The sequence below is a fragment of the Otolemur garnettii genome, unplaced genomic scaffold (genome assembly GCF_000181295.1).
Source record: "Otolemur garnettii isolate 467f Iridium unplaced genomic scaffold, OtoGar3 scaffold00058, whole genome shotgun sequence".
Classification (NCBI taxonomy): Eukaryota; Metazoa; Chordata; class Mammalia; order Primates; family Galagidae; genus Otolemur; species Otolemur garnettii.
This window is the reverse complement of record NW_003852453.1, coordinates 9,758,451-9,772,055: the sequence shown is the minus strand read 5'-3', so window position 1 is coordinate 9,772,055 and position 13,605 is coordinate 9,758,451. Positions and strand designations below refer to the sequence as shown.

Genomic DNA, 13,605 nt, shown 5'->3' with positions numbered 1-13,605 from the left:
TGGAAGGAAGTATGGAGAATCATCAAGGAACTCAAATTAGACCTCCCATTTGATCCCGCAATCCCACTACTAGGCATCTACCCAGAACAACAACAACAAAAAAATCATTTTATCATGAGGACATTTGTACATTTGCTCAATTTACAATCTCCAAAAGATGGAAACAATCGAAATGCCCACCAACCCAGGAATGGATTAACAAAGTCTGATATATGTATACCATAGAATTCGGCCGTTAAAAAAGATGGAGACTTTACATCTTTAGCATTAACCTGGATGGAGTTGAAGCACATTCTGCTTAGTAAAGTATCATAAGAATGGAGACGCAAGAATCCAACGTACTCAATACGAATATGAAGCTGGTGGACAATCTAGGCCCACATAAAAGAAAAACTCAAATCAATTCAAAGTTGGGGGTGGGGGAGTGAGCCAGCAGGGAGAGAGGAGAGGAAGGGGGTTGGGGTGCTCCCCCTTAATATGGGGCACACCTCTTAGGGGCCAGACACAATGATAAGAGGGACTCTACCTAACAAATGCAAACATTGTGATCTAATTCTTTGTACCCTCAAATTAATCTGAGACAATAAAAATGAATAAATAAAGTAAATAGAAAAATAAAAATAAAAACATTTGCTTTGCAAAAGACCCTGTTAAGTAGATTAAAAGAAAAGCTATAAGCTGGGCACCAAGGCTCATGCCTGTAATCCTAGCCCTCTAAGGAGGCTGAGGCAGGTGGATTGCTTGAGCTCAGGAGTTGAGACCAGCCTGAGCAAGAGTGAGATCCTGTCTCTACTAAAAAAAAAAATAATAAAATTAATTAATTAATTAAATTAAAAAAAAACCCAGCCAGGTGTAGTGGCACAGGCCTATACTCCAGCTACTCTGGAGGCTGAGGCAAGAGGATTGCTCAAGCCTTAAAGTTTGAGGTTCCTGTGAGCTACGATGATACCATGGCATTCTACCCAGGGCAATAGAGTGAGAGTCTGTCAGAAAGGAAGGAAGAAGAAAGAGAGAGAGAAAAGAAAAGAAGAGAAAAAAGAAAAATAAATTAAAAAGCTACAGACAGGGGGCGGCGCCTGTGGCTCAAAGGAGTAGGATGCTGGCCCCATATGCCAGAGGTGGCAGGTTCAAACCCAGCTCCAGCCAAAAAACTGCAAAAAAAAAAAAGTTATGCAAACCTAAGGTGACCAGACATCCCGCTTTTGGCGGGACAGTCCTGATTTTTAACAATTTGTCCTGCGTCCCATGGCATTTTTAAAAAGTCCTGATTTTTGGAAAGAATGCATAAGGTAGGGAAGGGGGAGACAACAGGAAGGGAATATAGGCGGCTGCTGAAAAGGTTAATGTAACTCCATTTGGGAATGAAGAGGTTAATGTAACTTCATTTGGAAATGAAAAGGCTAATGTAAACTCCCAACTCCCCTCCTGGGCAAGGTTGCCCAGGTAGAATAGGTATCAGAAGGATACTGGCTCCCTCCCTTGCTTCTAGGCAAGGACAATTACCTCAGAAGGAGCCAAAATGTCTGGAACAAACAAGTAGCCCCCCCTTCTCTAGAGGGTCCCTAACCATAAACAGGTCAGCTAATAACACCCCACCCCACCCCCACCCCCGTCAATGGTGTCCTTCTTTACCAATGTTAAAATCTGGTCACCTTATGCAAACCACATGTCTTTTAATATATAAAGAACTCTCAAAATTCAACAATAAAAATGCAAATAATCAGACCATGGGCAAAAACCATGAAGAAACAATTTATTGAAGAAGATACACAGAAAATTATCACACGAAAAGATGTTTAACATGATAGACATTAAGGAGATGCAAATTAAAACCACAAAGAAGTATTACTACACACTCATCAGAATGGCTCAAAAAGAAGTAGTGATAACACCAAATGCTGGCAAGGATGTGAAAAATCTAGATCACTTATACATTGCTGGTGGGCATGTAAGATGATAGAACCAGTCTAAAACACAGTCTGGCGGTTTATAAAACAACTCAACATGGCTTGGCGCCTATAGCTCAACTGGCTAAGGCGCCAGCCATGTACACCTAAGGTGGTGAGTTCGAATCCCCAGCCCGAACCCGCCAAACAACAATGATGGCTGCAACCAAAAAATAGGCCAGTGTTGTGGCGGGTGCCTGTGGTCCCAGCTACTTGGGAGGCGGAGGCAGGAGACTCGCTTGAGCCCAGGAGTTGGAGGTTGCTGTGAGCTGTAATGCCACAGCACTCTACCCAGGGGGACAGCTTGAGGCTCCATCTCAAAAAAAAAAAAAAAAATTAAAAAAAAAAAAACAACTCAACATACAACTACTGTATGACCCAGAAATTGCTCTCATAGTCATTTATCTCCGAGAAATGAAGATTTATATTCACATAAAAACCTGTACACAAATATTCACAGCAGCATTGTTCACAATAGCCCCAAAGTGGAAATCCTCCAGATATTCTTCAGTGGGTATTAGTATAAACAAACTATAGTATACCCACACCACAGAACACTACTTAGCAGCAAAAGGAATGAACTATTGATAGATGCAACAACTTGGATGAATTGCCAAGAAAGCCAATTCCCAAAGATGATATACTTATGATTCCAATGATATAACATTCTTGAAAAGACACATGTATAGAAATGCAGAACAGATGAGTGATTATCAGGGGTTAAGGAGGAGTAGGAGTGGCAGGGAAGCAGGTATGACTATCAAAGGAGAACGTGAGGGATTTTTGTAGTAATGGAAATTTTCCAAATCTTTTTTTTTTGAGACAGAGCCTCAAGCTATCCCCCTGGGTGGAGTCCTGCAGCATCACAGCTCACAGCAACCTCCAACTCCTGGGCTCAAGTGAGTCTCCTGCCTCAGCCTCCCAAGTAGCTGGGACCACAGGCGCCCACCACTACACCCCAATATTTTTTGGTTGCAGCCATTATTGTTGTTTGGTAGGCCCGGGCTGGATTTGAACCTGCCACCTTAGGTGTATGTGGCTGGCGCCTTAGCCACTTGAGCCACAGGCGCCGAGCCAATTTTCCAAATCTTGATTGTATCAATGTCAGTATCTGGGTTGTGATATTGTACTATAGTATTGTGAGATGTTACTATTGGAGGAAACTGGGAAAAGAGTATTCAGGCTCTCTCCATATTACATCTTACAACTACATGTGAATCCAAAAATATCTCAAAGTTTAATTAAAAAACAAAATAGATGGTCTGGGAGGTTGAGGCAGGTGGATTGCCTGAGCTCGGAAGTTCAAGAACAGCCTGAGCAAGAGTGAGACTCCTGTCTCTAAAAATAGCAAGGTGTTGTGGCTGGCGACTGTAGTCCCAGCTACTAGGGAGGCTGAGGCAAGAGGATCCCTTGAGCCCAAGAGTTTGGGGTTGCTGTGAGCTATGACACAGCACTCTACCAAGGTCAACAAAGTGAGACTCTGTCTCAAAAAAATAAATAAATAAAATTTAAAAGTAGATGCTAACAGTATGGAGAAATTGGGCAAAAATCATGAGCACGGGAGAATAAAGAAGTTTGGGAAAGTCCACTGTAGAGATGTCTAATTGTTGTGAAAACTCTTTTTTTTGTTGTTGTTGCTGCTGTTGTTGGCCAAAACTCCTCCAGAGGTTTCTGGTGTTTGTTGAAAAACAGTTTGCTGTGATGGATCAAGTGCTGGGAGCTTTATGGGCTGTGGTTTGAAGCAAAGCAGGCGGGGTCAAGTTTGAAAGATACATAGGAAGGTGGGGAGTTAAGCCCAGGCCAGCATGGCTGCAGGGAATTCTTCCGCTGGCAGTCTGGGGCTTCAGCTCAGGCTGGTCACAGGCACCACAGTGGCCATCAGGAACATTTTCGGGAGTCAGGAAGCAGTCCCCTTAGAAGAAGTGAGGCCCAGGTGTCTCAGAAGCAGAAGGATGGACTCTGTGGGTGAGTGCAGGGGTCCTTGTTCCCTCCGTGCTTCAGGCCTACCCCTCTGCAATGCCTGGAAGTGTTTGGACTTGGAAGCATTTTTGTTTCTCAAGACTGGATGCTCAGGTGTGGACTATTGCTTCGGTTTGTACTCATGGTCTAAAGCAGTGGTTCTCCATCGCTAGTGTGCATGGGAGTCTGCTAGAAGCCTGTTAAAACAGATTTCTGGTTGAGAGAGGTCTCCTGTCCTTTATCTGATTTCATAGGTCTGGGTTGGGCAGAGAATTTGCATTTCTAAAAAGTTTCAAGATGGTGACCACCTAGGAGCCACACTTAAGAATCCCTTGTGTAAGAGGGATCAGGCATGAAAACGTGTGTGTGTTGGGGGGTGGGTGGGGGGTGGGACAGTTCCTTCCCAGGGGAGACAAGGGGCAATTTCTCCCCTCCCACTGGCAAGGCTGAGGCCCGTGGTTCGTAATTCCCACAGAGTAGCGGGTAGCCACGCAGCATCTGCGCAGGCTTGAGGGACAGAGGTGAGTGTAGGTTGGAAGTTGGAGAAGGAGGAGGGAATGGGGACCAGGTAAGAGAATGAAATTTGGACTTAAGGGCAGTCTTGGGGGACCTAGAACGGGGAAACTGGGGATTTTGAGGGTGGGAGAGGAAGCTGCAGAGAGATCGCTTTGCTATTGCAGCTTCCTGAGGAGGTCACTGTGGCTGGGGTGATGCGGGGTGGGGGTGCTGGAGGCGACCCGGCAGTGGTGAAGAAGGTAGGGGAGCAATGGGTCCATGAGTCTTGAAGTTGGGCGGGGGGGTGAGATTTGGGGGCTGGGAGCTGATATGGGGTTCAGCTCTTAGGGGCTGAGAGACGACGTGAGATTAGGCTTTGGGGCCAAGGGAGGGGCGCTGGGGCCGAGAGGAGTACCAAAGCGAACTGAAGGGCCTGGGGGTGCAGTCGCGGAATGTTGTGTCCCGCGGCTCGGAGGAATACGGTAGGGATCTGTGCCAGGAGGCGGTGCCGGTGGGGCGGGGCGGGGCAGGGTGGCTCGCCCGGACCCGGCTGGGAGGGACCCAGCCGAGTCCAAGCCGGAGTCGGAGGCCGGCGGCCGCGTCTCCCTTGAGGTCCCCGCCTGCTGCCCTGCCCCGCCGCCACCCTGCCGCCCCCGCCGGGCCCGCCGTGACGCGGGCATGAGCCTGCCCTGCGGCCTCGCCGAGCAGGCTCTCCCGACCCGGGGCTCGGCGCCCAGGTAAATGGGGGGGAGCAAGGTGGGGAGGAGAACCTAGGCCGCGTCGTGCCCGCGGACCCTCGGTGACTCTCATCCCTGGTACTCTCAGTCACTTCCGAACCTCAGGACTCTCCAACCCCTGGAACCTTCCTACTCTGTTGGAGGGTCGGGAGGCTCAAGAGGCCTGCCCGCAAAGCTAGCGCCTGGGCCCTGAAACTCCCTGCGCCCTGCCCACCCCCAGCCCTCCTCTCCAGGGAAGCCCAGGTCGGGAGCTGACCTCTCCTGTGCCCACACATACCCCATCAGATAAACCCAGGCCCTGTGCTCCTGGGCCTGCCATCCGGAAGGGGCATAACCCAGCCCTGGCAGCCCCCAGCCTCCTCCCTGCTCCCCCAGGGCCCCTTGTTCTCTCAACTCCTCCAAATTCCAAGAGACTATTTTCTCTAGCCCAATAGGCCCTCATTGCCCACCCCCACCTACCTATGGAATTTCTACCACAGCCTATACTTGTGGTCAGCGTAGCCAGCGACTCCTGTCCTTGAACCTTTCTCTCTTGGTCCTGAAATCCTTTCCACCTTCTCCCACTTGGCCCCCGAGGTCTTGGATCCAGTTAAATGCTTTCTGTCATTGCAAAGGGGCACGAGCCAGGGCTGGGCACTTGGGTGATGTGGGCAGAGCAGGAGCTCTGTTCTGCCTGCTTGTCCTAAGAGGTGGGACAGGCAGTTAGCCAGGGTGCTTGGACAGAGGGTGTGGCAGGGTGAAGTGTCTGATGAGCAAACTCTAGCAGGCTCCTGCACAGCGGTCAGGGGCTGAGCTTGCTTAGCGTTCCTGGCCCCTTTCAGAGGGATGTAGCTCCATGGGCCATTCCTGTCCTCCAACCTCCATGGGTGTCCATGGGTGCTCAGTTGTTTGCCTCTCTGTGCCTGGGCACTGGTTATTCGTAGTCCTTTCCTACCAGGCAGGGCAGCAAAACTGGGCATAACCTCACCCCCGAACCCCAGCCAAGGCGGGGCCGCCCAGCCAGGCTCCAACACAGTGTCAGCAACACACTTTCCCCTGAGGCTGCTTTGAACCAAACTGTGGGTCTTGAGCACAGCTGGTTCTCTAGTAACAACAGTCTGCTTGCCCTACAGTCACCACTGGGACCGAGGAGTGGGGAGCCCGCCGCCCGCTGCTGACACACCTCTGGGAACTGAGCCAGTCTGGCCAGATGGATGTGTTGGCAGTGTTGGGAGAAAGGATGAGGAGGACTGATCCTAGAGAGAATTATCTGTTCGGTCCCCAAATATTGAGCACCCGGTCTGCACTGTGCACCATTTCAGGGGCTAGGATGGAGCTAGTTAATAGCTACCTGGTGGCCAGGTAGCTGACATTCTAGATGCCTCTCTGTGGCCAAGTAACAAATGGACAGATGAAGGTACAAGAAAATCCCATGATGATGTGCGTGATGGAAATAGTGACAATAGATGTTGTGACAGAGGCTAACTAGCAGGGGCCCTTTAGCCAAGGTACTCAGGGAAGGCTGCTTGGAGGAGGTGAATGAAATGGTGGAATGCAGGTGAGACCATGGGAAGGAAGAGTATTGTAAGTGGGAAACAGCAAGTGCAGGGGGAGGGAATTTGGCACACTGAGAGGTGACTGGGGACTGGGAGAGAAGAGAGTAGCAGCAATTGAGTGGGTAGCACAGCCCTACTTTCCTGGCTTAAGGGTCTGGGGCTGTTCAGATGTCCCCTCCTCCCACCATTCCTCTCTGCCTTGCTGGATATTTGTTCTGTCTTTGCTCCCCACCTTGGATGAGACCTGTAGTGTTTTAGATTGTGGGCCCTTGTGGGGACCTGCATGGGGGCACTCCCTCCTGGGCCTTGATAATCACACAGGGTAGGAGGGTGGGAGGGCCAGGCCATGGAGGATGGGAAATGTCTGTAGTGCTGGAGAGAATCTCATAGATGGGGTGGAGACAGCCAGATGACAGTGAGATGGTGTCCAGGTAGTGCCATCCCTGAAGTCTTGATAAGATCTGATCTGTCAGGGGTGGGGAGGCCTAGCCAGGCAGGCAGCCACTCCTGCCCCAGTCATTGGTTGCCAGCCTCAGTGAGTAGTGTTTGTTCTGAAGCCAAAGCCTCTAGGCAGAATCTAGGTGCAGGGAGGGGGTGCTTAGAGTGGCTGCCCCATGGGGCCAGTGGGCTGGGAGGACCCAATTAGTCTCCCTGTCCCCTCCCCACAGGACACCTGCCCTTCCTGAGGAGAAGAGTGTTTCAGAGCCTGGCTCTCTGTTGAGCAGCAGTGTTGATGCCAGGGTGGGAGGAGGGATGGAGGGCCCCTGTTTCCCCTCACCCACTGGAACCTTGACAGTTTGCTGCTTAGCCCTGGTAGGTAATGAGAGTCACAGCCCTCATGCTTGGTGCCAGGGAAGGGCCTGAGACCTCAAGTCCTCTTAAATTAGTGGGCATTATTCCTTGCTGTAGGCCTGTGAAAGGCTGGGTGGCTCAAGAGTGATGGGGACAATGGCCCCTAGGCCCAATTTCTGACCTCCTGAGCCTCAGCTGCCCTCAGGTGCCACATGGGGCCTTCACAGGCTCAGTGTGGGGGCTGTCTCTCTTGCTTGCCACAGAGCATCCCTCTGGGTAACCTCCATGTTGACCTCAGTGCCTGTCAGATTTGTGGGTCCATCTGTTGGCCTTTAGTCCTCCCTCCTGACCTTCCTATTCCCCTTCGCCATACCATTTTGGGTCTCAGGTTGGGTCTTCCTCTTACAAACCTTATTAGGGACTGAGTGTGGCCAGGAGTTCCATAATTCAGAGTCAGAGTAAGCTGCAGAGACTCTGCCACTCAGGCTTCCCCACGAAGGTCACTGTTCTTGCTGGTTTCTCTCTGTAGGGCTGATTCTGTGCCTGAGGTATGAGACAGGGTAGGGTCTATGGACAGACAGGGCAGGAGCACTCCTGAAAGTTTGGGGACACAGTCACTGGGGGGTTGCCACTAGGAAGATGACTGATAGAGCTGGGAAGGGGCAGGCCTGCCTTGGGCAGGTGGAAGGCTGCCTTCTGGTAGTTTCCCAGCCCCATCTGGGCAGCAGCTCTTGAAAAACAAAACAAACAACAAAAACAGCCCTTGGGATTTTCAAGGCAGAAACTTTGGGTCCAAAGTGGGCAGGCAGGTGCCTCACAGATTCATCCCCTCATTTAAAGTAGGCGGAGTTATTAATTTTTGCCAATGGGGAAACTGAGGAATGGGGAATTTAAGTGGCTTGCCTAGGACTATATGGCCAACTGGATTCACACTCATGGTTGTGCTGTGTCCGGGCTACTTCGGATGAACCCAGGGCCCAGTGGCTTCTTATAGCTGTGTTCTCAAAGGGGCTTCTACACTGTGGGCCACAGCCTGCTAGTCATTAGAGGGAAGCTCCACAAAGTAGATCCTTGCTCTGTGGACAAGGCAGCCCCAGAAACAGGCAGGAGAGACAGAGATGGGAAAAACCAACCCATCTTTGACTGCCAGAGTCCTAGTGTGGCACGGCTGTGAGGGATCAGTTCCCGTGAAGGGATCCTAAAACAGGTCTTATGGGTGGAAGGCAGACCATTTGGGCTTGGAAGGGGCTTAGACTCAGGGAGCTGGGATGGAAGGAGTAAGCTGAGCGGGCCTTAGGATGCAAGTGGGATAGGGAAGCCTTACCCTCTGTGCCCCTCTGCTTGTTTGCAGGTGCCCAGTGGGGTAGTCCCATCTGTTCCTTGTTAGGGACTCAACAGACAGGCCTCTAGGAGATTAATTAGTGCCAAGCTGCTGCCTGCCCCAGGGCCCCTGTGCTGGCAGCACAGATACCCAGGTGACTACAGAAATGCTGCTATACCTACCCCCCCATGATCCTGGAGACACAGAGTTGGTGGGAGGGCCATGTTGTTGACTTGGTCCCACTTTTTAAGCTAGGTGACAGTGAAGGCTTAGCTGGTGGCAGGCACCCCAGCCTCCGTCACCTACCCCAGAACTTCTCATTCATCCCTGGTTTGCCTTGGGCTTGCTGTGTGAGCTTAGCCATGTGGCTTGCCCTCTCTGAGATTCTTTTCCCATCTATAAAATGAAGCTGTTAGACTGACTAGGTCACTGCTGAGATCACCTGCCCCACCACTATGAGTCTTTGTAACCTGTTGATCTGCCTGTTTGGGGGTGGTCCTGCTGGTTCCATTTGCTGCTCCAAAGTGACTTTCCCTTGATGCCCCATACTGTCTCCTGCGTCTGTCTGGGCTGTGTCCTGTAATTAACTCTACCCATACTCAGGACATGGAGGCACTGCTCGGCCTGGCCACAGTGGCCAGTTGGAGCCTAGGCCCCATGCTCACAAACTGGCCAGTCTCCCCAGCTCCAGGGCAGGACAAGGCATCTGCTTCCACAGAGGCCACCTCCAGCCAGCCTAGCACATTCCTCAGGCTTATCTGGAGGCCCGCCCCACTGGACTCTGCCCTCCCACCCAGGAAGCAGCGCCCAAAGAAGCTGCCAAAGAGTTCCAGGGGCTGGGAGCAGGGCCCGAGAGGGCTTGATATGATGGTTCTTAGAGTGAATCAGGTATAGGATGTGGGATTGGGGTGCAGAAGGATTTGAGGGGCAGCCAAGCTGACAAGGCCATTTATTTTTAACCTGTGGCCTTGTGGGGTGTGGGGTTCACTCAGACACCAGACCCTGGGCCACCTCCTTAGACTCTCCTTCCCCATCTCACATGCCTGCTAGAGGGTTTTGCTTTTGTCAAGTTACCCTAAATCAGCACCAGAGTTGTAACAGTTGATAGGACCACAGGCCCAAAGGACTCAGGGACAGCAGCTCCTAGACCCCAGCTCAGGGCTCCCAGCCACCTCCGTCCTCAGCCCCGACTTCCACCTCGGAGCCACAGCCATTCTTCCCAGGAAGGGGTTAACTGCCAGCCCCAGCCGTGAGGGAGGGGACTGGGCTGGACCATTTTCCTCTGCTGCCTCCACCTCAGTTTTCCTGAATGGTTCTGCCGTCCTGGGGTGGGGAGGGAAGGGAAGGAAGAAGGGCGGGAGGAGGAGGGAGGGGGAGGAGTGTGGGACGAGGAAGGAAAAAAGAGCGAGACAGTGAGGGGAAGAGAAAGATGTCACTGTCTCTCATCTCCCTGTCATTTTCATTTCTAGCAGGCGCCGGGCGAAGGAGCTGCTAGAACAATGCTGAGGCGGGCGAGGTGAAGAGCGCGGCCAACACGGCAGCCCAGCTGGAGGACTGTCTGGAACAGGTGATCAGAGGTGCCGGAAACCGGGCACCTGGGCATCCCTCCCCTCGCTTCACCAGGCCTGATACCCCAGAGACGGGGGAGAAGCCATGGCGACCAATTTCAGTGACATCGTCAAGCAAGGCTACGTGAAGATGAAGAGCAGGAAGCTCGGGGTGAGCGACCCTGACCCGCGGCATGCTGGCTGAGGGATGGGTGTCCTGGGAGGACTCGGTCTGGAGGCATGGCATGTTGGCGTGGGGCGTGCGGGGCATCGTGTGTTTGTAGTCTTGAGGCTTCTCGCCAGTGGGCTGTCTGGCATGTGCCTGGGCTGGGCTCTGCCTGCTGCAGCCCCCACCCCAGCAGAGCTGGCTGGCATCCCAGCTGCTGGGCCAGCAGTGGCGGCAGTGGCCCATGGGCAGGCGGCACCCCTGCTATTGTTGAAGTTGTCTCCGCTGTTGCCACCACCACAGCAACAGGAGCAGCTGGAAATGCTGGGCTGTGTCTGAGCCGAGAAGCAGCTTCTCTCTTCCCCTTGCGTCCCCTCCTTTCTCTTGCCTTCCCTCCCCTCTTCTGGCCTCTTTTCTTTTAAGTACATCATCTCCCCTGCTTCCCACGGCTTTCTGCGTGCAGATAGTTATTTTATTCGAGGCTGTGATTTCTAATGTTAAAGAAGTGTTTGAAAGGAGAGTGGTTGGTTGTGGGGGGGAGGCATGAGGGGTACAGAGCTGATATTTACGTGGTTTCTAAATGAGAACTTTGGGGAAAATGGCCCATTGCTTTGGGACGGGCCACTTCCCTCCAAGTTGCTAACAGGTGGTTCCGTGCTTACTTGGTGCTCTGCCCTGAGCTGGGTGCTTGGAGGGGCTGTAGAGATGAGGTCTTGAAGGGTGCCCACCTTTTCCAGCCTTCTTTATATTCTCAACTAGTGACACCCCTTAGAAGGCAAGAGCAGGGGCCCTAGGGGTCGGAGTAATGATCTTGGTGAGGGTATTCAAGAGCCGCCTCTATTTCTCTGCCAACCACCTATCTCCAGTGAAGGGAGCTGCCCCCTCCATAGGAAGGAAAGTCCTGGTGACAGAGGTGGCCCAAGCCCTGTCTCTCACTTCCCTCCCCCATTGCCTTGATGGGATGGGGGTGGGCTCAGATTGCTGTAGGTTTCCTGGCTCAGCCTAAGTGGGGTAGGGGATCCTGAGGAGGGGAGGAGCTAGGATCTGACCCTCAGCTTCCCTGCCTGGGCACTAGACAGAGCAGGGCTGGCCTGCTGGGGTAGTTCATGCCCCTCCTCCCTCCTGTGGCCCAGACAGGTCATGTTCAGTCCAGGCAGAGGCTAGCAGCCTCACTGCCAGGTGGTGATAATTTGAGGAGGGCTGAGCTGGTGGGCATGTTTGGAGTCTTATCTGGATTTGAATTTGTAGCCCATCCTGGGCCCCAGCCTAGAAGGAACTGGGCCCTAGCAGCTACTTTGCTCTTTCTGAGAGAGAGATTCAGCCCACTGACTTGGAGTACAGAACAAAGAAAGGCTGGGACTGAGATAAGGACGCTAAGGGAGCAGGGGCCCAGCTTCTAACACCTCTGTCCATTCCTGTGGCCTTAGTCCTAGCATATCCCCAAGGGGCCAGCTGGGCTGAAGCCCTGTCCAGGGGGAGAGTGTGCCAGGAAGGCACCGGTCACAGGGGCAGCCACTTGGGCTCAGCTATTAGACCTGTTCCAGAGGAAGGCCAGGTGGCTGACAGGTGGGCACGGCCAGTGGGAGGGTCTGGGAGGTGGGATGTGTCCAGGCCCAGTCTGAGACCTGCCCCACACAAGGAATTCAGCTCCCTTGTGCAGACCTCAGCCTCACTTCCCTTGATGTGGGGCTGCAGTCACTCCAAGCAGCCATCCCTGTCTCAGCCAGCAGAGGTGAGGGGGAGGGGCTGGAAGAGCTCCCAGCCTACTCTCCTACCTGCCAGGGCCTTCCTCCCCAGCAGAGCAGTGTCAGAGTGTTTCTGAAGCACTGATCAAAGCCTGTGAGAAGTGGGAAGGAGGGCTCTTGAGCTCTGTGGCTCCCTGGGGCTCTGTGAGTGTGCATCCTGTAACCAGGCAACCAGGGTGCTCAGGCCCCCAGGCCTTCTGCCCCTGACACTGCAGGCTGCACGGAGCCCACCCTGGCAGGATGTATCTGGGTCAGCAGCATTCATTCATCCACCCATCCATTCACTCAGCTGTCCCTTCACATGGCCATTCAGTTGTTTAGCAGAGCTCTGTTAATAAGGATACCAGAATGAGTAAGGTTCTGTGAATAAAATTCAGTGTCTGCCTTAAAGGTGCTGTGCAGCTGAGAGCTGAGGGCTGCTGTGGTTTAGGTGGACAGGCCAGGAGTCAAGCCAGGGTCAAGGGGTGTAGGGGCAAACATGCCTCCTAGGAACCGAGGCAGGAGCCAGAGGCAGCCTGGCTCTGAGTGGCTTTTTGGGATGGGGACTGCCTAGGCCTGCTGTACCCTGTGACCCTCAGGTGTCTGACAGGCCATAGAGGATTTAGGTGGTTTGAGGTACAGAGATTGGGACAGGAGGGAATGTGCCATGCTGTGGGGTAATCCCAGGTTCCTGGCTTTGCCCCTTTACCCCTGACCACCTCTGACTTCCAACTGGAGCAGAGAAATAACTCTGGCCTCCTTGCTCCAGAGCTGGTTGGGAGAAGGGGAAGAAAGGGTACGTGAGAGCTGCTAGAGACAAGGGTAGGGGTTACCAACATGAAGAGCCCTCACCTGGCTTGGAGAACAAGGCACGTGGTACATGTGGCCTGGCATGGGCAAGGGGCTAATCCCAGTCCCTGGGAGAATCCTCATTGTGCCTGTCACTGCTGGAGTCCTGGCCGGAATGTCACACGAAGTGAGGCACGAAGATCAGTTCTGGATCTAGATAACCTATTGTAAATACCAGCACCACCGGCTCAGCGCCTGTAGCTCAGCAGCTAGGACGCCAGCCACATACACCAGAGCTGGTGAGTTTGAATCCAGCCTGGGCCAAACAACAATGACAACTACAACCAAGACATAGCCAGGCATTGTGGCAGGGACCAGTAGTCCCAGCTACTTGGGAGGCTGAGGCAAGAGAACTACTTAAGCCCAAGGGTTGGAGGCTGCTGTGAGCTATGACGCCATAGCACTCTACCCAGGGCGACATAGTGAGACTCTCAAAAAAAAAAAAAAAATACCAGCACCACCGTTTATTAGCTGTTAACGTGTTGGCGTAGATGTTAATTGGACCCACCTCAGGAGTGACCCCAAGACTGACCA

General features: G+C 52.8%; 1 protein-coding gene across 1 annotated transcript in view; it reads left to right on the top strand.

The window, feature by feature from the left end:
• Nucleotides 1-4,963: 4,963 nt before the first annotated feature.
• The window catches only part of DOK4 (docking protein 4), a 13,110-nt gene continuing 4,468 nt past the window's right edge, over nucleotides 4,964-13,605 (top strand). Inside the window, exons 1-2 of the mRNA XM_003792572.3 lie at nucleotides 4,964-5,137; nucleotides 10,255-10,504. Coding sequence (XP_003792620.1) covers nucleotides 10,439-10,504 — 66 coding nt within the window. The 5' untranslated portion in view covers nucleotides 4,964-5,137; nucleotides 10,255-10,438. The remainder of the gene's footprint in view (nucleotides 5,138-10,254; nucleotides 10,505-13,605) is intronic.